This window comes from Rutilus rutilus, assembly GCF_951802725.1.
Source record: "Rutilus rutilus genome assembly, chromosome: 23".
NCBI classification, from domain to species: Eukaryota; Metazoa; Chordata; class Actinopteri; order Cypriniformes; family Leuciscidae; genus Rutilus; species Rutilus rutilus.
The window spans coordinates 11,058,066-11,082,936 of NC_140233.1; the positions used below are offsets into that span (position 1 = coordinate 11,058,066).

Genomic DNA, 24,871 nt, shown 5'->3' on the forward strand with positions numbered 1-24,871 from the left:
CACATCAGCCGCGACGCGAATTTGCGAAGTCTGTGACGTTCAGAGAGCTTCAACATTCCAAAACTTTCGCGCCGACAGCTGAGAAAACATGGACACTTCATCATCATCCAGTGAAGACGAGCTTTTCATTTTCTTTAAAAGACAGAAAGGAAGGTTTTGGATGCAACCCATCTTAAAGAACAGAGTCTGAAGGGGAGTTATGTGCAGTTTTTTGCGTCTTCACACAGTGCGTTTTGTAATGTCACTACACATTACATGTAACACACGAAGTGAGCGAGTGAGTGTGTGTGTGCGCGCGAGTGAGTGAGCAAGTGTGTGTGTGTGTGTGTGTGTGCGCGAGTGAGTGTATGTGTGTGTGTAACAAGTTAAAATCATTGGACTAGAAACTGTAGATATCACACAAAGAATGTATAGTATACTAAAAGCAGCATAGTCTCACTACATTTTGTTACATTTTCAAAGTAAACACGGTCTCTGTCTCTATCTTTGACGTAATAGTGTTAGCTTTCTATCCCAAATGTAGTTTAGCCTGCTAGTCTACACAGCACAGGACTATACAACGACTAAAACTATCACACAACACACTCACAGTCGTGATAACCGTGTTGGTTGGCAATGCTACGCCAGTAACGCCACACATTGTCTTTCAAATCGTTGCCCTTGTAGTATATGATTGGCTGAAGCCTATTCTGTCGCCGCAAAAGTAAAAAAAAATCGACATCGAAGCGAATAAAATAAAAGTCGTTTTTTCGCCGCAGCACATTCGCGTTCGGTGTGGAAGCACTCATTACACAAACAGCTGATCGAAAAATAAAACCATCGTGCGAATTATTCGTGCGTCAAAATCGCGTCCAGTGTGAAAGGGCCTTTACACTGACACTGTTGTTCTGCCTCTGGATATAGTCCAATCAGCGTCAAGTCACGGTCTGTGGAGTACCGCCACTTTTTGGGCGATTTCACTCTGTCCTAGAATCGCCCAGAGTGTTCCAACAAAGTTTTTTTTTTTTTCGAACTGCAGGCATTGCAATGCATTCTCTATAGGTTTTTTTTTTGTTTTTTTTTTTGTGAATTTTCAAAATTACAGAATTTGATATCAAGTTCTTGACACATTTCTTTTACACATTTTCACATTTGGTAAGTATAACTTAAACAACAATAATTTGAAAAAAAAAAAAAAAAAAAAGAAGGAGGAAGCTTCTTCAAGTGTCAAGTCAGTCGTGATCCGCTGTTGTTTTCCGGAGAGTTTGAATCACATGACACGAGCGCGCGCCGGATCAAACAGTTGTCAATCACAAGAGGCTGATCAATCAGCTGCATTAGAACATCACATGACGTCACGTCATAGTGTATTTGTTAGCAGTTAAATCTGAGCAGTATTAACTAGTGAAATAAATGGTGAATAAATGTCTGAAATATAAAACACCCTGCTGGAAAATCCAGTTTATGATGGCAGGCCTATCTGTGTTGCAATGTTCCAAAAAACCAGCTTGACCACATCAGAAAGCTTATTGCAGCTTTTTGTGAAGTAAAAATCAGTGGAGAAATTTTAGCAGTATTGGAGATGACGAAAGTACAACCCCATTATGATACAAAGTTCCACGCCATTGGCAACAAGGCAACATTTGAAGAGTTGTGCACAATTCAGAGCTATTTAAATATTACCTAAGTTTATATCTAAAGGCATTTCCTGAGGAGGGCTATCAGTGTCACTTTCCTGATGATTTTCCATCTAGACATGCTCATAAACAAATAAAACCTCTAGAGAATGAGAATCAGAAGAGATTAGAATAAATCTGGTGAACAATATTCATATTTTGTGAGTTTGTGTGTACAGTATGCCATTTACGTATGGTCTTTTTACGTATTTTACGTATCGGAGTTTGTAATAAAGTTTGATGATAATAGACGCACATATTTAAGAGTAAAGAGAAGTAACAGATTTCGACTGATCTTTGCAACAGATTCCCCCTCCAAGCTCACAATAATGTGCACTTTAATGCTGTCATGACGCTGTAAGTCGACTAGTAGCTGATTATTCATGGCCTATTAGAGGGCGCAACAGGATAAGACATTTTTGAAGTCCACTTTTTTCTTTTTAAACCGCTTATTGTACATGTAAGTTAATCGCTGTTCTAAATGGTCAGCTGCATTGTAACGCACACACATACAGACAGTAGCTCACACCTCACGTGCAGTTCACACACAGAGAAACATTCAGTAGCACAGAAATGTATTGTCAACACTGTTCTGTGATTTATCAATAAAATAGTTTAGAATCAGTTGTGACTAAGTTAGTCCTTGTTTGCATGTTTTTAGTCTACAAGTCCTGAAGATGTTACAGCATTTTATTGATCCTGACAAAAATCAAATGATATATGGTTATAGCAGTTGGCTGTGAAGTCAACGACTCTTATGAAGAAAAGAATAATGAGAATGTATCACTCTATAAATCGGCACAATGTACAAAAACTCACTTGTCTTTGTTGCTCCACATCGATATATCAAATCATCTCTGACTAATGCACAGTGATTTGTAGATTATGTCGCTGTAGTTTATCAAGTATAAATGCAGTCCATCAAGTATGCAACCCAAGCAACACAACAACATTTAACATATTAACCGATAGGGGGCGCAAAATCAAATTTTAATGCAAGAGTATTTTACATTTACATGCATTCTCTATAGGTATGAAGCTTAAGAAGCTTATTCTTCTATAGTCTAGGGCTCTAGGCTATAAGAATGATCCGTTTTACAAATGTTCCTATGTGTAGGCCATGTTTTTATGTTACATGATAATTAAGCCTCAGATGTAAAAGTCAGATTAAAGTCTTTAAACGCCTCAGATGTAAAGTTATTCGCTGTCAAAGTGACGACAAAATGAATGGGAGTCAATGGATTGCTAACAGCAGGTGAGGGTCTGCTAATCAATGACAGCAAATGACATCTACGTCGTCAAGCTCAGTTTGAGTCTGCGCGGTACGCTCGACCATCAGGAAGTGAGTGCTTCTAATTGACTTCACTTTTCTCCGTTGAAGTCTATGGGTCGCTGTGTTCATTTCTTTTACTCAACATCTTCAACACTTGGAAAATTCACTGGAAAGAGTAGACCATCCGGGGACTTCTGGCATCCTCTTTTCAACATACTATGCTTTGGGAGACACTTATTCTAATCTCACATACTGTTTATGATGGATAGTATGGACATTGAGACGCAGGGTTCGTTTTTTGTTGATCACGTGTTTCATGGGACGGAGGTTCATGAGAAATTGGGCTGTGAACTCGATACAAGCTTTGAAGCTTCGGTGTCACATATCACTACTACATACAGTTACGTGACAGCATCACGTTTGAAAGCGTTTCAAAATGTGAAGCAGACAGTGGCGGCTGGTGCTAAAAAAAATTGTAACGTCCACTACGGTTTCGGACACCACTACAATTGGCTGTCCCCTCAAATAGTGCCAGATTTAGGGCCATTTCGGACACAGCCATTGACTATTGCATTGCACTATGAACTCCTGAATCCTCAGCTTCTGGTGATGTCCCCACCAATTTCAAAATCAAACCTACGCCCGTGGTGGTGGTGGTGGTCAATAGGTGGAGGGTTGGGTTGTGCATCTCTCTTTGGCAGGATGGGAGGAAGCGCTGCTGGGATGATCTTGGATATGGAGGGTTGAAATGTTGAGGTGGGCAGGAGATTGGAGTGAGATGTCGGGATGGTATTTGGGAGCTGGGTAGGGGACAGTGAAGGTGGGTCGGTGTGGAGGGGCAAGAGCATGATTGTGGTGAGCGTTGCTTCTGTTGTCACCCCACCTCTGTTAATGAGGAGATAGGAAAAAAAGAGTGGTTTAGAAGTATAAACAGCCTAATTGTGGCTAAATATGTCAAATTTTCAGTGGCGAAGCTCACATTTTTCTTGTTACCCCTTTATCTGGTATCACACAAAATTGGATTTTAGGGGTTGCGACCCTGAGGGAAATAAAATCACATTTGAAATGTTTGTTTAAAGTGCTGCCATAATATACAGATTAAAAAAGATACGGGTTATACTTTACTTTAAGGTGTCTTTGTTACAGTGACTATACATTTAAGTACTAAGTCTTCTTACAGTTTTTGCCCGTTGCTTGAACACATTTTGCAAAACTTCGCTCATTGTGCCAAAACTCTACACACAAGTAAACATGACACAACACTGGGAAATATACCATTCACATCTGTGTCAAATTGAAACTCTACTATCAAAACCTAACATTCCTTTGTCAAAATGTAACTCTGATGACAAAATGACACATACTTGCATCATATGCATACACTTTCAGATCAGGGGGAACACACTAGTCTACTTTATATAAAACACTGCAGTCTTTGATTTTCACTGTTTATTCAGAAGGCATATTTTCAGGAGGCACATTTTCAAACAACCAAAAAAGCAAATAGGCCTACTCAATATTGTACATTGCAGTAACATGAATTCAGATAAAGCAAAAAATAAATAAATAATAATAGAAAAAACACTATACTGTAAACACAGAAAATCATGGCAATTGTGCATGCGTGGGCTCATGGATCCCGCCGTCTGTTGGGGTCTGGCCACAGGACCTCATCGACATCGCAAGCAATGTCTTCTCCCGCTAGGCACCGGGGAAAATATCCCCTTGCATGTCGAAACCATCCATGGATTGCTGTCACCTGAATGTCGCCGCAGGCCCGTTGCCTGCAGAAGAGGCATGTGGGCATGTGGTTGGCGGTCATATACACGCCATCTCCAAGCCGAAAAGAATTCCTCTATAGGGTTTAAAAATGGTTATACTGTAAGTAATCATGGCAGGGGCGTAGCACAAGATCCCGGGCCCTATGTATAGGCAGTCCTGATGGGCCCCCATGTTCCAAATAAAATATGTTCCAGACTTTTCAAGGGCCCTCTCTCCCCTTGGGGCCCTGGTAATCAGTACTGGTTTTACCCCGAGTCCAACGCCCCTGAATCATGGTATGTTTCACAACAACTACCACTTTGGCTGCAAAAGGAGCATTAGCACCCTGCAATACCCTGTACACGTGATGTGGTAATGCAGTGATCTCAAACTCAATTCCTGGAGGGCCACAGCTCTGCACAGTTTTGCGCCAACCCTAATCAGACACACCTGATCCAGCTAATCAAGTCTTCAGGATTACTAGAAACTTCCTTGCAGGTGTGAGTTGGAGCTGGTTGGAGCTAAACTGTGCAGAGCTGTGGCCCTCCAGGAATTGAGTTTGAGACCACTGTGGTAATGTGATATACTGTAGTACAGTGCTGTAAATACCATCTGAGTAGTAGAAGGTAGAGAGGTGAAGACATACCTGTTTTCTAGTCGGAATGTTCTTTATTACAGATGCCACTGTGAAGCGGTGGACTCTCTGCCCAGCTTCCCTCATAGTCAGGCCATGGTTGATATATCATCAGAAATAGGGGTCCGTGCATGGCCTCTTTCGACCTTGACCACCTCCTCCTCCTCCTCCTCCTCCTCCTCCCTCCTCCTCCCTCCTCCTCCCTCCTCCTCCAGGTGTGTATTTGAGTGGTTGCAATTACCCGATGTGTTTTGTATTTTGGATACATGTGTTTTCCAAATGGCACCCTGAGATTTCATTTTTGAACAAAGTGTCTTATGTATGAAATAGAGTGTAGTATGCAGGACCAAGTGTGTTGCATAAAGGAGTAAGTGTGTTGCAGAATTGCAACTAGAGTGCAAAGCAGCACTTTTGTTTAAGGTATGGGTACATGTGTTTGAGGTATGGCAACAAAAGCTTCAAGTTGTGTTACTTTAGTCTAAGCATAGGTCTATAGTGTTCAAGCAACGGGCAAAAACTGTATTACAGTTTTTCTGAATTGCTAAAACACATTTCTTGAAAATATCACTCACTTTCTCACAACCTTGAACACAAAACCAAATTTTCAAACCACATTCAGGCAAAATCAAACAATTGCCTCAAAACCATTTTATCTGTGCTCAAATCAAACAATGCTTTCAGATCATAAACACAGCAAGTCAATATGACAACTTACAGTAGAAAGGTGAATAACTTGTTTACTGCACTGCAAGTATAGTATTGTACTGAATATTGTATAGTATTGAATATATTCAATCTGTAATTCAGCACCTGCATACTGTGAAAATATAGTAACCCCACTGCAAAAGCCAAAAACAGTAAAAATCTCCAAATGTGCACGTTACTGTACACTCAGAAGAGTTTTGCAACTGCAAAATCAAGGTCAGTGAAAGAGATTTTATTCTGCTTCAGCATTATGTACATCATTTATGTACAGGATTGGTCACATCATTAGAAATATATGTAAACAATTTTGAGTCGTTGTGTGTAAACAATGACAACTGTGTAGTTGTGTTTAACTTTTGCCTGCCTGTGTTTAGCGTTTTGAAACACTAGTGCATTTCAGTGTGAAATGTGTTTTAATGTGTGAAAATGTGTTTCGAGTTTTGAAACACTAGTGCATCACAGTGTGAAATGTGTTTTAATGTGTGAAAATGTGTTTCGAGTTTTGAAACACTAGTGCATCAGTGTCAAATGTGTGAAAATGTGTTTGGACAAAAAGAGTGCATGAGGTCTGCAAACAGTGTTTAACTACCTGAACATGTTTAATGTTTTACAGAAAGAGTGATTGATTTGACAAATTGGTTTAGGCTATTGAGAATTTGGTTCGGAGAATGGGGTTTAGTGTTTTAGCAATTCAGAAAAACTGTAATTAACAACATGTACGTACTATATAATTAGGGCTAGGGTTAAGGTTTGGTTTAAGGTTAGCTGCATGTAATTATGCATAATTTATTATTGCTACTACAGTAAGTATTATGTAACAAAGGCAAGGTAAAATAAAGTGTTACCAAATTATGTTATGTGGAATTAGAAATTAAACAACACCTTTCAGAAACTGGAAGAACTTGAGCTGTTGGTGAGATAACATGTTATATTAGTCTGAGCAGAATCCTTGACAGATTATTCAATATACAAATACTCAAATACAAGACTAAACGGTAACACTTTACAATACGGGTGCACTAATAAGCATTAATTCATGCTTAACTAATGCACAGATAATCATGTGTTAATGTATGACTCATGAAGAACTAAACCATTAATTAATGATTACTGCATCAGTAACTAATAAAGATTCTAAATTATTAATAGATTAAGTAATATATGAATTGTTATTAATTAAATGTGTCATAATGTATTAATTCCTTAACTTATTTTATTAACAAAGTGTAAATTAATGCGTTAATTACCACAGTTGGTCAAAGCAATGTACTTCAACTTCCAGTTGTCTGCTTTAATTAATCATTAACTAATGATTTGCAAATGTATCTGTTATGAATTGGAAGACTCAGTAGGATCCATTTGCAGCTTTTAATGAAGGAACGTCAAAACAGGCAAGGGTCAGGCAACAGCAAAACAGGGTGATCAGAGAACAGACACAGAGAGTAGTCAGGTCACAGGCAGAAGTTCAGGGCAGGCAGCAAGAGACAAAAATCCAAGATCAATCCAAGTTGAGACAGGCAGCAAACAGACAGAAACGAGATAACAATCCGAGGTCAATAAACAGATCAGTAGAATAGAGGAAAACGCTCCGTGATTACAGTCCGTGGCAATGCAATACTTCGCAGTGATCTTCTGTTTGAGTGTGGTTTATATGGAATGTCTGAATGAGATGCAGGTGAGTGCGCAATGAGTCCCAGGTATGAAGCATTATGGGAATTGTAGTTTTGTGAAGTAATCAGTCTGGTGTGGAGTGCCCTCTGGTGACTCTCAGAGGCACTCCAGCTGGTGATCGTTACATAGCCCCCCCCAAAGAGCGGCTTCCAGACGCTCCAAAAACAGTCCAGGAGGGAGGTGGAGCAGAGGCGGATCCGGGGGCGGGATGGAGGGCCAGGTCCGTGGAGCAGAAAAGGACCTGCAGACTGCGGCAGAACGGATGGCCAGGGCGGAGCGGGCGACCCCTCAGGCGACCGGGGCGGAGCAGTCAGTCGGGCAGGCGACCAGTGCGGAGACGACCGTCCATCGGGCGGCCAGTGCAGAGACGACCGTCCATCGGGCGGCCATGGCTGTGCTGGGAACTGTATCGGCGATGAGGGCTCTGGGCCGGACGGGACCAGCGGCGAAGAGGGCCTTGAGCTGGGCAGGACCAGCGGCGAAGAGGGCCTTGAGCTGGGCAGGACAAGCGGCGAAGAGGGCCTTGAGCTGGGCAGGACCAGCGGCGAAGAGGGCTCTGAGCTGGGCGGAACCAGCGGCGAAGAGGGCTTTGAGCTGGACGGGACCAGCGGCGAAGGCTCTGTGCTGGACGGGACCAGCGGTGAAGGGGGAGTTGATTCGACTGTGCAGACGATTGGCTCAGGTTCTGGCGGGCAGGCGACTGGCTCTGGCGGGCAGGCGACTGGCTTTGGCTCTGGCGAGCAGGCGACTGGCTCTGGCGGGCAGGCGACTGGCTCTGGCTCTGCTGGACTGGCGTGGAGCGCTGGATCAGGAGACGTGACGTGAAGCTCAGGCTCTGGATCGGCAGACGTGACAGCAACGGTCTCTGGATCGGCAGACGTGACAGCAACGGTCTCTGGATCGGCAGACATGACAGCCACGGTCTCTGGAAACGCCCCCTCAGCAGTAGAGGGCTCGGGGAATTCTGCTAAGATGTAACGAGAGTCCGGGGAATCAGTTGAGGTGTAGCAGAACTCTGGTTCAACGGGTGTGATTAGTTCATGGGAACCCTCATCCACAGGGCCCACAGAAAAGGATGAGCCGCTTATCCTCAGAGCGAATTCAATATATTGACATAAAGTCCATTGAGGGGTGTTGTCAGGCATGAGATAATTTAACATGTCCTCAAGCCCATATCGGAAACTATCCTTTAAGACTGCATCATCCAAGTCTACCCCATGGCAGAGCTCACAAAATTCTTCAACATATTCCTCTATAGATCGGTTACCTTGGCTGAGGCGGAAGAGACTGATTAGTGGGTCCATGGTGGGTCTCGGTTCTTTCTCGGCTGTTGGATCTGAAGTGGCGAAGTATTCTGTTATGAATTGGAAGACTCAGTAGGATCCATTTGCAGCTTTTAATGAAGGAACATCAAAACAGGCAAGGGTCAGGCAACAGCAAAACAGGGTGATCAGAGAACAGACACAGAGAGTAGTCAGGTCACAGGCAGAAGTTCAGGGCAGGCAGCAAGAGACAATAATCCAAGATCAATCCAAGTTGAGACAGGCAGCAAACAGACAGAAACGAGATAACAATCCAAGGTCAATAAACAGATCAGTAGAATAGAGGAAAACGCTCAGTGATTACAGTCCGTGGCAAGGCAATACTTCGCAGTGATCTTCTGTTTGAGTGTGGTTTATATGGAGTGTCTGAATGAGATGCAGGTGAGTGCGCAATCAGTCCCAGGTATGAAGCATTATGGGAATTGTAGTTTTGTGAAGTGATCAGTCTGGTGTGGAGTGCCCTCTGGTGACTCTCAGAGGCACTCCAGCTGGTGATCGTTACAGTATCATTATGTTATGACTTTACTTGTTGAGGCACATGACTATTAACTAATTGTTAAGTAATATGCCATTTTGGTTTTGACATCCACACTAAGCCATGGATTTAAATTTCCAACCATGTACAAACAAGATTTCACTGAGTCCGATGAACCTTGTTGTTCATGGCACTGGACTATGTCAGGTTAAGCTTGAGGTCGTGGAACACTGAAAACATGCGGTCGAGCTCTGCTATTTCATAACACTGAGTCTAGACTGGACAAAAACAATAGAACGTCCATTATAGTCAGTGATACTACACTGGATGCGGCGCGACACTGCACGACAAAACCCCGACGGTAAACCGATGCCACACTCTATTTCTGACGTACTCAGAGCTCTTGTGCTAGTTCTGTTACGAAGGACAAATGGACTTGCGATGGTCTGTCATTACCAGTGTAGACAGCTGGTCTCGTCCAGTTTAAACAGTGTAACAGCGGTCAGGAGTTCAGATTCTGGTGTGCTGATATTTGTGTGCAGCCCAACTCACCCATCCTTCAAACACATTCTTTGACATTACATTCACTGCATGTGCAAACTGTAAAAACCCATAAATGGCATATTACTTAACAATTAGTTAATAGTCATGTGCCTCAACAAGTAAAGTCATAGCATAATGATACATTTGCAAATCATTAGTTAATGATTAATTAAAGCAGACAACTGGAAGTTGAAGGACATTGCTTTGACCAACTGTGGTAATTAACGCATTAATTTACACTTTTAGTTAATAAAATAAGTTATTAAGGAATTAATACATTATGACACATTTAATTAATAACAATTAATATATTACTTAATCTATTAATCATTTAGAATTTTTATTAGCTGCTGATGCAGTAATCATTAATTAATGGTTTAGTTCTTCTTGAGTAAATGTGGATAGGCTTCACTCGATGTGTATACTAGTAAACTTTAAGAGTGCTGGCCTAGATAATTATAATACATAAAGTGGGAGAGAGGTCGCACTATGCTTAAATATATTTGTATTTTTTTTTGCACAGACGCGTTTCGGCGCGTGCCTTCTTCAGTGTGTGCAAATAAAAATAAAAATATATTTAAGCATAGTGCGGCCTCTCTCCCACTTTATGTATTAGTTCTTCATGAGTCATACATTAACACATGATTATCTGTGCATTAGTTAAGCATGAATAATGCAGATTAGTGCACCCTTATTGTAAAGTGTTACCAGATTCACCATATTTTGAAACATTATTCCTCAGGTTTTAAATACAGAGTAAGTGATTAACCAACCTTTTCACAAAGAGCCAGCTAAAATATGTCTGTGATAGATTTGATTATGGAGCCTGAAATGCTTTCCAGCCTAAAACGTAACAGAGACAGACACTCACCAGCTGAGGTAAGATGCAGAGCACAGCACGGTATCAGAAACATTAATAAAGTCTTCGTGAAGGTCTTCATTCTCCTGGTATGATACACCTCAACAGAAGAATATGTGGTGAATTGCCAGCAGAAATAGAGATGGTGAATTAGGTATTGAGTTGGAAGAACCTCCTTGTTGATTCTCTGGATCAATAACACAATCTTTTCTTTAACAACAAATTGTCTCTGAACCCTCTTCCTCCTAATTTGGTATTGTTACAAGGTACTAAAATTCTTAAGGGCCGCTCAGTGCATTTCACACAGGAAATACCCTATTTCTGTCTCCTTCATAGGTGCCTTAAAATTGGCCTAGTGCTCTGCTGGCGAACCAGACTACTGTTCATTCCTTAGCATCTGTTTGGATCATGCAAGTGAAAATACACGCTCTTGGAATTCCTTCTATCATAACTGAAACATTTGGCAACTCTATGAAGAAACACTTTGGCTTGTGTGATAACCTATAAAAGTTATTTTCAGAACTGTGCGGGTATTTCCATTAAAAACCAGAAGAAAGTCTTTTACCCTTGATATAATATTATTTATGTCATCTAAAGCTCAGGAGCTGCTGGAAAAGGGTAGGTGGTGGAGTAAACGTTTTTCAGTTAGTTGCAGCCAATGAGAATGTGTTTCTATATCAGTGTGTGTCCTTGCAGAACCTCAGACTAAGACATCAGCCAAGTTAACAGGTGAAATTCAAAATAGAGTAGTATACTAGTATGGAGCATGGTGAATGTGATTCCACCAAGTAGAACAATATTCCAAGCAACCAATCAGATTTGAGGGATAGGTTTAAAGTTAAGTTTAGGCTTACAACCAGGGTTAGGGTAGCCTGGGTGCCAGCCCGAACCCCGCCCACAACATTTTTTGGTCGGGAAGTTCGGTCTGGACTCGATCCGTTGAGGAGTAATTATGCTCGGCTCCCAGAAGGCCGGGCCAATCAAATTGCCAGGGCGGGCTTTAATCGATGATGGACAGATGATCTGCGGTTACGTAATCACCCACGTCACCAAAGATCGCTTGATTTGAATTAGTTTACAACAAAGAAGACTGCTGCTGGAGAATTGAGATTTCACGAGTTCACACTTACAAATAAGTCAGATAGAATAAATGCGTATATTAGATTTCACGAGTTCACACAAATAAGTCAGATGCGTATATGTCTTGCTGTCCGAGGAGAGGGCTGTGGGCTCGGTAGCCATACTCCCCCCGGTATTCCTGGTTGTGAGAGAACAAGACAAGAGTGAGGATTCGGGGTGGTGGAGGGATGCTGAAAAACTGTCAAGGAGTGTTAGGTAAGTTGACAGAGTGAATATGCTTCCTCGTGCTGATATAGGGTAACGTTAGACATGGTATTGTTTGATGACAAGTTGATATTGGATTGATTATTTGTACGTGTTCCTCCCGAACTTTGTTTATGAAACATCATGTATAGATTCCGCCATCGCGTCTGTTATAGAAGATATCCACAGCGCATTCATTTTAAAAGAGGAACAGAGAGCCGCGACATTTTGTTGGTTGAAAATATAAATGAAGAACATGCGTCATTTACTCCGTTGCTCTGATTGGTTGTAGGTCTATCCAATTAAGTGCAGAGGTTTTTTTTTTCCTGGTTCAGTTGAGACACGCCCCATAATTAAAGTCCTATGGAGCAGTATCAGACTCACATTCTGACTAGAATATGAGTATCACGAAGTCAGGCTAAGGGTTAGGGGCTTCTACACCATTCTTATTCACCTATATCTTTTCCCTCTTATTTTAGAGATAAGTGATGGGTAGGGTTAGATTTAGTCTCGCGTTGCCAGACCTTCAGACTGATGGCAGAAGGTCTGGACTCTTTTCGCAGCTTTTCTTGGCCAAGGACCGCCCAAGAGGACATTTGACTGACATGTAACGCAACCAATCACAGTTCGTTTTGTTCCGCGTCATGTTGAGGGGCGTGACAATATAATGTCGATGTCCCACAATGTAAACACAATGGCTTTCTTCTTCCACGAGGGGTTTTGGCGTCACCGTATTTGTTTCCAGGCGGACCATTAAAGAACGCGACACACACGTCTCCCGGACATCCTGTAGAATTCAACCAATCAGATTATGACTTTGAAACTCCTGAAGTGTTTCCAGAAAAGTGTGCCATATGCATCAGACGTTCAGCCAACGGTCCGTGGGCGTGACGTCTGAGGCTGAGACTAGGTTAGATTTAGGGGTGGGATAGAGATGGACTTTGTTTTTGGAGGAACTGAGTCTAGGGAGGGAATTTAAAGGGGGGATGGAGTTCTAGTTCAAAATGTCAATGATTTCCATGTTTTATCCATCTAATAGCCTCCAAACACTATGCAAATTTCATACATATATATTTTGGGATTTTCTTCTATGGTTTAAAAATCTTAAATATGTCCCCAACTAGAGTTTCCCCAGTTAATCTCGGCCATTTCCACCACTGTATATATATATAGAGGTCTGGTAATTGAAATGATCTGATGTAGGCATACGTGTTATTCAAATAGTAGTTGTAATGTGCCCTATTTATAATAATTATAGGACATTCCATTGCCTTTAGAACGTGAATGGTAAAATGTTTGATATCCTTTTGTTCATAAAATAGACTTCATACACAAAATTAAAAAATAATATTTGCAGGATACTTTTTATGAATTTTACTTGAAGACAACACTGGCATCAATGAATAGAACTCAATCCAAGAATATTAAAACATCGACATGTTTTTTATTGAAATATATGAAGTTAAATTGTCAAGATTTCTAAACTGTTGAGTACATAGTACATACGTAAGTAAATAGTAAATAAAAAAACAGACAATTTAATAATGGGTAATAAAATGAAGAAAATCTTAACATTTGACAACTTCTGCAATATTCTCTATTAATGTTAGTAATAATACAGCTCATTTAAAGTTCATATCAGTACATTTATTTTTGACTGATAATGAGGTTTAAATTACAATAATAACACTGATGTAAAAAAAAACTCTTTCAAGTTTCATTTAGGTGAGTTTGAAGCCCTTTTCTTTTTTATGTTGTTTAAGTTCAACGTGGCCCAGCGATTTTCAGGGTTCATACAGAATTGCCTCTTCCGAACTGTTACGAACCTACAGCAGATTACAGACAAAAGCATTAAAACTACATGAACGTGAGGGAATTCTAAAGGTTAGTAGATATTGAGAGGATACTCACACAATGTGTCTAAGGGGGCAACTGCTACTTGTCCAGATATAAGACTCCAGCTGTTTCTTAGGAATTCTGACATTGGTTACATTAAAGCAGCAGATACTATTTGCGGCATCCTCTGCAAGAGTACCTGAAAAAGTAAAGGGTTCAAAATGTGATTCAACAGATTTTTAAACAGAATGTTTTTACTCTCCAGACTTTACATTCTTTACAACTTTATCCCCCGTTTTCACTCTGAAAGAGAAAAAAGATGTCAGAAGCAGACACTCACCTGCTGAGGTAAGTTGCACAGCACAACACAGCAGCAGAAGCAGTAACGAAGTCTTCAGGACTGTCATCATTCTCCAGGTATGATAAACCGTATGAGAGAAAGCTAGAGTATCGTGAACTTTCAGCACTCCATTATATAGAGACGGTGAATTCGTTTTTGTGTTGAAAGAAATCCCCTATGCTGATTCTATGGACCAGTGACAAAGTCTTTTCTAAGTACAACACTGTCTCTGAACCCTCTTCCTCTTTATTTGAAGGTGTTGCTTTACAGTATGTGCTAAAAATACATATGTGCTGATGCAGCTTCACGTAAATACCCCACTTCAATTCAAATGACCTCCCATAGGCCATTATGGTTTACGCTGACTACATAACTAGCTTTCTGATTATCTTCAGCTACATCCTGTGGAAATTCACAATGTGGAAATTGATCAAGCCTCATCCTACAAGTATTTTAGTATAATGATCTGTTCTGTTATGATCTCCTCATGTAGAATTTATCAGTAAGAAGATAGAACAGCGTATTTATCTCCTTTGTTGGCTTAGATCTTTTGAAGCAAATAATCAGAGTGTTATTTTGTATTGTATACAACCTGGTGTAATAGCTTGTCTGTAACCCTAAATCTAATTGAATCAAATTTGCATTTGGTGTATGCGAAATTATTCATATTCAAAATTATTCAATTGATTTATTTATTTTATTAATTATTACTTTGTATGAATCTTATTAATCTCTTTTATTCCAGTCATTGATGGCTATGTATTAATTTAATCATCATTTATCGTTATATTCCTTGTTGCATTATTATTATTATTATTATTATGATTTCTTTAATCATTTATATATATATATTTATATATATATACACTCACCTAAATGATTATTAGGAACACCTGTTCAATTTCTCATTAATGCAATTATCTAATCAACCAATCACATGGCAGTTGCTTCAATGCATTTAGGGGTGTGGTCCTGGTCAAGACAATCTCCTGAACTCCAAACTGAATGTCAGAATGGGAAAGAAAGGTGATTTAAGCAATTTTGAGCGTGGCATGGTTGTTGGTGCCAGACGGGCCAGTCTGAGTATTTCACAATCTGCTCAGTTACTGGGATTTTCACGCACAACCATTTCTAGGGTTTACAAAGAATGGTGTGAAAAGGGAAAAACATCCAGTATGCGGCAGTCCTGTGGGCGAAAATGCCTTGTTGATGCTAGAGGTCAGAGGAGAATGGGCCGACTGATTCAAGCTGATAGAAGAGCAACTTTGACTGAAATAACCACTCGTTACAACCGAGATGTGCAGCAAAGCATTTGTGAAGCCACAACACGCACAACCTTGAGGTGGATGGGCTACAACAGCAGAAGACCCCACCGGGTACCACTCATCTCCACTACAAATAGGAAAAAGAGGCTACAATTTGCACGAGCTCACCAAAATTGGACAGTTGAAGACTGGAAAAATGTTGCCTGGTCTGATGAGTCTCGATTTCTGTTGAGACATTCAGATGGTAGAGTCAGAATTTGGCATAAACAGAATGAGAACATGGATCCATCATGCCTTGTTACCACTGTGCAGGCTGGTGGTGGTGGTGTAATGGTGTGGGGGATGTTTTCTTGGCACACTTTAGGCCCCTTAGTGCCAATTGGGCATCGTTTAAATGCCACGGCCTACCTGAGCATTGTTTCTGACCATGTCCATCCCTTTATGACCACCATGTACCCATCCTCTGATGGCTACTTCCAGCAGGATAATGCACCATGTCACAAAGCTCGAATCATTTCAAATTGGTTTCTTGAACATGACAATGAGTTCACTGTACTAAAATGGCCACCACAGTCACCAGATCTCAACCCAATAGAGCATCTTTGGGATGTGGTGGAACGGGAGCTTCGTGCCCTGGATGTGCATCCCACAAATCTCCATCAACTGCAAGATGCTATCCTATCAATATGGGCCAACATTTCTAAAGAATGCTTTCAGCACCTTGTTGAATCAATGCCACGTAGAATTAAGGCAGTTCTGAAGGCGAAAGGGGGTCAAACACAGTATTAGTATGGTGTTCCTAATAATCCTTTAGGTGAGTGTATATATTCAACTATATGATCTGATATGTTTGATTATTTCCAAATGAAAGATCTTTGGTGTCTCTTCTTTGCTGTAAGATCGAGTGGGTGGATTCTCCCTTGATTAGGTGATGTACGTTTGTATCAAAATATACTGTAGATCCATTTCAGACATGAAATCTGATATCTTCTCTTAAAGGTCCTAAAGGTGTCAAAACTTTATCTATTTTCGTCTCTTTGCAACTGTAGCATTTGACCAGTCACGCCAACCTAGCCATTACATCAACTATGACTACTGTTTGACCTTTTCTTATCAGATCAAATCACAAGTTTAGGAAGATGTAAGTTTCCTGCATATCTATTCTTTGCTCTTATTTTGTTCTTCACTTCTGCTTCTTCTCTTCTAACTCTCCTTTCATTCTGCAAATATCTATTCTATATCTAAACCTATTTGCTATAATAATTTTCATATATACTCTATACATTTGTTGTCTTTAGTTTTACAATTTTAATTAGTAAATTTGATATTCCTTATTCAAATTTGATCTCTGACATAATCATTATTTGTATCCCTGGATCTCATTGCATCACATTTGTACAAAGATCATTGGCGTGCCTATCTCTGGAACAATCCAGATAATTATTATATATATATAATTTTGTTGTGATATATATATATATACTGTATACATTGCCTGTCCTTTGGTTTGTATAATAGTAACTTATACAACTATATTTGGATTATTAAACAATGTCGAAATAAAGTGAATCTGCAGAGTTTTTCACACGTGCTCGCGCTCATAAGCGCTAATAAACATCTGAACACACAAACAACGATCAAATGCACATTGATGGATCTTCTTCTGTCTGTTCTCCAAAATGTAATCAAATGTATATTTCTGCAAGCGTGTTTAAACTGTCTAACTGTGTCTAAGGCAGGCAAAGGCATTCGTTTTCAAGAGTTTACACGCCACTGCTCAATACACACAAATTACCACAGGATGGCGGGTGTACATTTCATAAACTGTGAAAAATGGTAGCTTATTTAATATATAAATTTAGGTATATGTCCAAAAAACTGGTAGGCCTAATGTCATACTTTGTAGTAGTGTTATCGTGGCGTAATTATCTGTTTGGTTGTAAAATGTATTTATTACCTGAATGAAATTCAATCAAATGTAGCCTATCGTCCTGTGGAATCATTCATTCACACACATCATACGAAGATGTTCAGATAATAAATATCTTCATCGCTGGCAAACAAAATTATGCATTTGTAGATTTGCTTTCACTTGACTGTAGTAGGTCCACGGCCACTAGGGATACTCCACTTTAAAATGTAAATTCTGTCATCATATACTCACCCTCATGTTGTTTCAATCCTTTATGAATTTCTTTCTTCTGCTGAACAGAAAGGAAGATATTTAGAAGAATATCAGTAACCAGACAGTTTCTGGTCTCATTGACTTCCATAGTATATATTTTTTCCTATATAAAAATATATGTATACATTCTTCTAAATATCTTCCTTTCTGTTCAGCAGAAGAAAGAAATTCATACAGGTTTCAAACAACATGAGGGTGAGTATATGATGACAGAATTTTTATTTTAAAGTGGAGTATCCCTTTAAATCTTCCTGTTACGACTCCCGAGTCCAAGTGTGAAACTGCTTCAGACGATTCAGTGCGAACAGGAAACTGAACAAATCGTTCAAACTGATTCGCAAACCGATTTAGACAGTTCTGCCAACTTGTTTGATGAAGTCTTTGAACAGAATCGACACAAAATAGTGATTAAATTGTGAATTGAGGATTGCTCATGCCCCAAAAAAAAAAAAGAAGAAGAAGAAAAAAAAAAGATACAGCGCGCTTGGAATAAACTAAGCATTTAACAACATATTGCATTAAAATAAAGTAACGAGAGACCGTCGCCCAAAGTAACAAAATAAAAGTACTTTTTTCCATTAGAAATGTAGGCCTACTCAAGTTAAAGTAATGGTACCCACATTTAAATTTACTCTTAAAAGTACAAATTTCCCCCCAAAAATACTCAAGTAAATGTAACAAAGTAAATGTACTTCGTTACTACCATGGTAAGCCTACTACCCGCCTCTGCACATTTGTGATGAGTAGCCTAATACAATTAGCCTACTCCTTACATTTTGCATGGCACTTACCTATCTTTTTCAGCAGCACTTTATTTCTGCTACAAAAGAAGCAATATCGCCATCTACATGGCATTGAAGGTACTACATGTATGACTTGTGCGTTTTGCCCTTATTCGCCCAAACTTGTCCACAGGGCTACTTTACACGAATGCACTTGCATTAGCAGGTAGTTGCTGAATCGCAGGTGTTTCATTTTCATTTTTCAGAGCTCTCCAGAAGGGAAGATCAGAGAGCCTTTCACCATATACCATAATGAATCCGTTTCTGTGATATTTAGTATATTCAACCTTTTCCCAATGGTTATTGTCCCTTTTTATTGTGTTTCTGTGACTTTTACACCCTGTTTGCTCCATAACGCCCCCTTTCAACAAAATCCATATTTAAAATATGCACTGCATATTTAATGGCCTGCTTTTGTTTGTTGTTTTATATGGTGTGTAATTTGAAGAAACTTATGAAAGTATTATATTATTATGCCTTGTGTACATTTTTACCAGGACAGATCAAGTACTGTTTCTCTTGAAATTCTTGAAAAACCCAATACATTTAATAATTCTCAAAAAAAGATCTGACTTCAGAAATAAATAGCACTATTGTGTATTATAATGAAAGATCATGATCAGAAGACACCTTTAGAAATTCACTTTTATTAGTCATTTTAATGTCCACAAAACACTACAATGCAGCTTCATATTTGTATAAATATAGAGAAAACGTTTATCATGCAGAGGTGTACAATGTATAGAATAATTTAAAAGAAATATGAATAATACATTTATTATAATAGAACAATAAGTATGAAGATTTTTCTCCATTTAAATACTAAACAAGATTTAGACTGTAGTGCTCGGAGTCTTTGCTGTAGTTGTTCTGTGTCTGTCGTTCACTTTAGCAACATGGTCGCTCACCCAGGACGTGTTTGGATGTACACAGATCTCCCTTCCAATAACTGTCCGAAACCTGAGGACAAAAAAAACATCAAAACAACACTTAGGTAAAAGATTTGATCAGACTGAATCATTCCGTTTGGCTCTGTAAATCTTGAGAAGACACTTACACAACAGCTGGTGTGGGACAGCTGCTGCTGGTCCTGTAAAAAGACACCACTCGGCTCAGGGGGATTTTGTTATTGAAGAACTGGAAACAACATGATAGAGCTTCAAGTGCTATAGGACCTGAAAGAATACAATGTGTTTATAACCTATGTCACTGAAAAACATTTCAAAAGGTTTCACCTTTAAACTTAATAAACATACAGTAAATGCAAATGCTGACGAAATAAAATGAACGGCATTATAATCCCCCAAATAAACTGCATTATAATAGCACAAATAACATGAACTACATCATGTACTCACTACTTGAAGTCAGCTGAATAGAGATGAAGAGCAGCAGAAACATCAGATTTCTCATTTTTCACACGTTTCAGCCCTTACTGATCTATGAGTCTGGTCTGAGAGTGTGTACTGAATGACCAGTCGGTGTCGCATTACATTGAGGGACATTGACGTTCATTGACGACATTCACAGAAATCTGTTTCAAAGTATAGTGACTGAATGAGGATCCATATTTGTTCCCTTTTTGTCTGTTCCTTCTCTTGCACAAATTTCATTTTTTTTTTTATTATGTTTTGGCTCTGGGAAAATAATGTTTTTCCTGTAAATACAATCTTGCTAGACATAAAATAAGAGGTTTGGAACATACAGAAAGTATTGTTTACTTAAGAATTTCTGAGTTGAAATGATTATTTCTTAATAATTTTTAATTGATACAATTGTATTGTTTATGTTCTTTATGTGCAATTTCTAGATTCTGCAAGTGCCTTATATTTAGAATCAATATCTCTGCACTCTTAAAAACAAAGGTTCCAAATGTAGAAGTACCATTTTTGGTTCCCCAAAGAACCTTTCAATGATCTTTTCTTAAAGAAGCATAGTCTGAAGAACATTTTAATCTATAGAACCTTTTCCACTATAAATAACCTTTTGTGCAATGGAAATGTTCTTCATGGAACCACAAATGCCAATAAAGAACCTTTATTTTGGTCAACTGATATTGTTTTTCAATGACATGATATTTAGAGAATAAAAATTTAAATAATGCTGATCAAATCATTCCAATAATATTATGATTAAATGTAAATTAGTTAAAGGGATAGTTCACCCAAAAATGAAAATTCTGTCAGTAATTACTCACCCTCATGTTGTTCCAACCGCGTAAGACCTTCGTTCATCTTCGGAACACAAATTAAGATATTTTTGATGAAATCTGAGCCTTGTCTCACTCCTCCATAGGCTGCTAGGTGGCCCAAACTTGCTGGCCCAGAAAAGTTATTAAAGAGATCGTTAATATAGTCCAAGTGACTCCAGTGGCTCAATCTTAAGTATATCAAGCGACGAGAATACTTTTTGTGCGCAAAAACAAACAAAAATAACAACTTTATTCCACTATTCATTTCCTTCTCTCTCGACCTCTAGTTGGTTTGCGTAGTGTTTTTGCGCAGCGCGTCTGTGTTACACGTCACCACGTAGGCTCACTATTGGCCGACGCTGGTCATGTGTGTGATGCGTGATTACGTATAACACAGACGCGCTGCGCAAAAACACTACGAGGCCCAGAGAGAAGGAAATGAATAGTGGAATCAATAAAGTCGTTATTTTTGTTTGTTTTTGCGCACAAAAAGTATTCTCGTCGCTTGATATACTTAAGATTGAGCCACTGTAGTCACTTGAACTATATTAACGATCTCTTTAATAACTTTTCTGGGCCAGCAAGTTTGGGCCACCTAGCAGCCTATGGAGGAGTGAAACAAGGCTCAGATTTCATCAAAAATATCTTAATTTGTGTTCCGAAGATGAACGAAGGTCCGACGCGGTTGGAACAACATGAGGGTGAGTAATTACTGACAGAATTTTCATTTTTGGGTGAACTATCCCTTTAATCTGACATACAATGAAAAGGAATAATTCACCCCAAACTAAAAATGCTGCCATTATTCACTCACGTATGTCATTCCAAACCTGTAGGCCTAATCTTTCTAATTTGTGGTACACAAAAGATGATATTCTGAAGAATGTTTACATCTAATTTCCATAAAATGAAAGTGGATGGTGATCAGTGTCTGGTTGCTTAAACTGCTTAGACTAGTTTAATTAGTAGTCTGTTCTTTTTCTTCTTTAAGAAGGGTTATAACATTTTTAATTCAGTTACATAAAAACATAAATTGGTCTATAATTTGAAAAAGTAAGACTGATGACTGATTACTGAAGACTTGTTGGACAAACTGCACTCTTATTGGCATTTGGAAAGGTATCCATTGCACAAAAGGTTCTTTATAGTGGAAAAGGTTCTTTATTCAAATGTTTTTCACACTAAGAAAAAAAAAAAAAAGTAAAAGCAGCATAAATCATCCTAAAAATAGATCATACAACCTGTGTGCATATTTCACAAACTCTGAAGACATGGTAGCTTTGTGTGAGAAACAGAATGAAACTCCTTTTTCATTAGAAATCTTACCTTGACATTCTTACTTTATTATAGCCATGGTCACCATTGACCAACATTTTAAAAAATGCCATCTTGAACATTCTGCAATTGATTTAAATGTTTGTGTTCTTCACTAGAAAGAAATGAGATGCAAGACATTCAAGATTTTTAAAGGGCCACGTGAATATTTCACAGAAGCAAATGCTTTGAGAAAATATTTCAGTGTCATGCAGAGGGTAACTTTTTCTCATCTATACGCAATACGCCTACTGAGAATGAGAGAGGATCCTGTAAAAGATATTCAAGTAAATGCACTTCTGAGGATCAACCATGATGATATGATGGTTTGAGCTGTTTCCATTCCTCATCCTCATTCTACTTCTGTTTTATTTCTCCTCGGTGTTATAAGAAAGGACCCAATTCATGCTTTCTTCAAGTTGGCTTACTCAGTGTTCACTGTCTGAATATTTCACAGGGGCAAATATTCTGAGAAAGAGAGATGTACAGTATGTCCACCAGAGGTTCATGTGTATTCAAAAGTGTTTTTTTTTTTTTCATTATAGTTTTGTTTTAGACTTGACTTTCCCTTACTTTCGCTTTACTACAGAGTTATGCGAGCGAACGGAAAGTTTCTCGGGGGAAAGCAAAACCTTTGCAAGCGAATGCAAAACCATTGAAATATAGTTTTTTATCCTTTTCTTTAATTTTTTTATCACCATGTCCCTTTTAGGGGCCCTGTACTTTTCTAGTTTACTAACAAGACCACTTCTATACTGTCCTTGCAATGAGTTGCTTCTTCAAAGCTCGACAGTTAGCTAACAGTGTAAAATTCTCCAAAAAACACAAGGCATAACTTTTCTTGGGTTCCACGAAGAAACTTTACTTTTCTTATTATACTGTAAAACTGTAACAAAGAGCAAAAGACAAAACAGAAATAAGATCAAACCAATAGAGATACCTAAAGTACACAACTTATAGCAACAGAATTGCTGAGTCATAGCTAATAGCTAACTATCAATTTAGTCATTTGACATGAGAAAACTCCAATAACCCAAAGATATGCCAAGTACAATTACTTTTAACATTTTTTTGTAATATGTCCAGTACTTACGGACAAATAGTATCCAAGGCAACAATGTAAAAAGAAAGAAATGCAGCAAGAGAAAACAGCACTGGCACTCTGCTCTGCAACTAAATTTTTATGGAAATTTACTAAACTAAAGCTACTGCTGCTTGATAGCCAAAAGGGGGCACTGTTGCGCACACAATTATGATAAAAAAAACAAACTCTTAATTTACTTCAGAGAGGTCAGAACAACTTCTCTTCTTAACTGTGAAAATGTAAAAACAAAACATAAGTTTGACCCAGACAGACAGTTTTTACATGCTCCTCCACTAATAAGAAGAAAGAAGAAACTAGATTTCTTGTGAATGGAACCCGTGGTGTTGCATCATGTCTGTGTGATTTTGTAATCACCTCCTCAGCATTTACGTACATTCATGTATTTCACTGCTTTGTGTCACAATTGCAGCTCTGTATTATATTGCGCTGTAATGTCTTAAGACTGCAACAGACTGAATATTTTGCTCAAGATCGGCCTTGCTAGTCTCAAATTAAGGGTGAATTTTAAGCACTGAGCATTAAAGGCACACTATGCAAGATTTGTACCTTAATATAACAGCTTCGAAATCATTTCGATGGTAAACGAACTTAAAGGGCGAATCATCCCGATAGCAAAACCAGCAATGCAAGTTTGAGAGGTGGCACCCCGACAAATCTCGCGAGAATCACGACCGGCTTTACGGCATGACATCACATACATCAACAACATATGAAGCAGCCTCTATGGAAGACACTAGCACGCATTTCAGACGTGAATCGTGGCGGAGTCGTCGAAGAAAACGAAGAAAGCGCGGTCGGAAGAGTCGAGGAAAAGAAAACTACGGCTCTGCGTGAGTGGTATTTACGACAGTAACGTTAAATACAAGTACTCCACAGCGACTCTAGGGGTCGCTGTTTGAGAAAAACGGAAACTGCATAGTGTGCCTTTAAACAGCAATACGCTCTATGCACGAACGCTGCTGACGTATTTCCGGTAGAATCTCAGCCAGCGTCTTTACTTCCGCATAGTGCGTTCAGTGTACTAGCGGCAAAACTTTCATCAAATTCATTTTCTCAGAAACGGAGACAACGATTTTAGAAACCGATTCGCTAGTCGGATTTCGCATGATATGAGAGAATACTCACTCTCAAAGTTGTAGATGTAGCTTGAAATATATAATTTAAAGCCCTTATCTTTCTTACTCTTAGGTGTGACAGCTAACTGCCTCACAATATTGTTAACATCATTCACGTTAAAGGGATAGTTCGCCCAAAAATGATATTTAACCCATGATTTACTCAAGGACAAGTTGTCATGCCAAAGACACTGACAGGTTATGATGTATTGGTTTATGTCAAGTTGTCATAACAAAGACATCTCAAACAATGTCATATTTGCATTAAAAATGTCATAATTGAGCGAATGACACTTAATGACAGTTGTCATAAACATGCATAAAATGTGTCATGTCATGATTATGAAGGTGTCATGTCAGTCTTATGCACACCCCTTCAAGTAAAGTGTTACCAGCACATTTAAAAACAACCACGACGCTTCCTATGCTATGTCCTACGTCATACGCCAGCATCCATCTCCGTGAACGTGCGTCGACCGCTACCGGAAGCCAGTTATTTTCGTTTATAAAGTTTTAA

The 24,871-nt window shown here is 39.1% G+C and overlaps 2 protein-coding genes and 1 long non-coding RNA gene across 5 annotated transcripts; all 3 read right to left on the bottom strand.

The window, feature by feature from the left end:
• Positions 1–2,764: 2,764 nt before the first annotated feature.
• Positions 2,765–11,172, bottom strand: LOC311283276 (uncharacterized protein). 2 transcript variants are annotated; one of them, XR_014626045.1, is made up of 3 exons: positions 10,911–11,172; positions 6,911–6,935; positions 2,765–3,967 (listed from the first exon to the last, which is right to left on the bottom strand). XR_014626045.1 is itself a non-coding variant. In XM_084397626.1 (2 exons), exons 1-2 carry the CDS (start codon positions 10,978–10,980, stop codon positions 7,594–7,596), a joined length of 1,530 nt encoding a protein of 509 aa, XP_084253752.1. In that variant the 5' UTR covers positions 10,981–11,172; the 3' UTR covers positions 7,392–7,593. The 2 variants fall into 2 exon arrangements, 1 of the variants encoding a protein (XP_084253752.1); XM_084397626.1 differs by lacking the exons at positions 2,765–3,967; positions 6,911–6,935 and adding an exon at positions 7,392–9,053.
• A 2,475-nt stretch (positions 11,173–13,647) lies between these two features.
• On the bottom strand, positions 13,648–14,628 carry LOC311283117. The gene is made up of 3 exons (XR_014626016.1): positions 14,398–14,628; positions 14,133–14,256; positions 13,648–14,047 (listed from the first exon to the last, which is right to left on the bottom strand). It is a non-coding gene; the product is annotated as an uncharacterized lncRNA (long non-coding RNA).
• Positions 14,629–19,262: 4,634 nt separating this feature from the next.
• On the bottom strand, positions 19,263–23,319 carry LOC311282597 (monocyte chemotactic protein 1B-like). 2 transcript variants are annotated; one of them, XR_014625966.1, is made up of 3 exons: positions 23,228–23,319; positions 19,687–19,804; positions 19,263–19,589 (listed from the first exon to the last, which is right to left on the bottom strand). XR_014625966.1 is itself a non-coding variant. In XM_084396431.1 (3 exons), exons 1-3 carry the CDS (start codon positions 20,040–20,042, stop codon positions 19,463–19,465), a joined length of 300 nt encoding a protein of 99 aa, XP_084252557.1. In that variant the 5' UTR covers positions 20,043–21,009; the 3' UTR covers positions 19,263–19,462. The 2 variants fall into 2 exon arrangements, 1 of the variants encoding a protein (XP_084252557.1); XM_084396431.1 differs by lacking the exon at positions 23,228–23,319 and adding an exon at positions 19,988–21,009.
• Between the last annotated feature and the right edge of the window lie 1,552 nt (positions 23,320–24,871).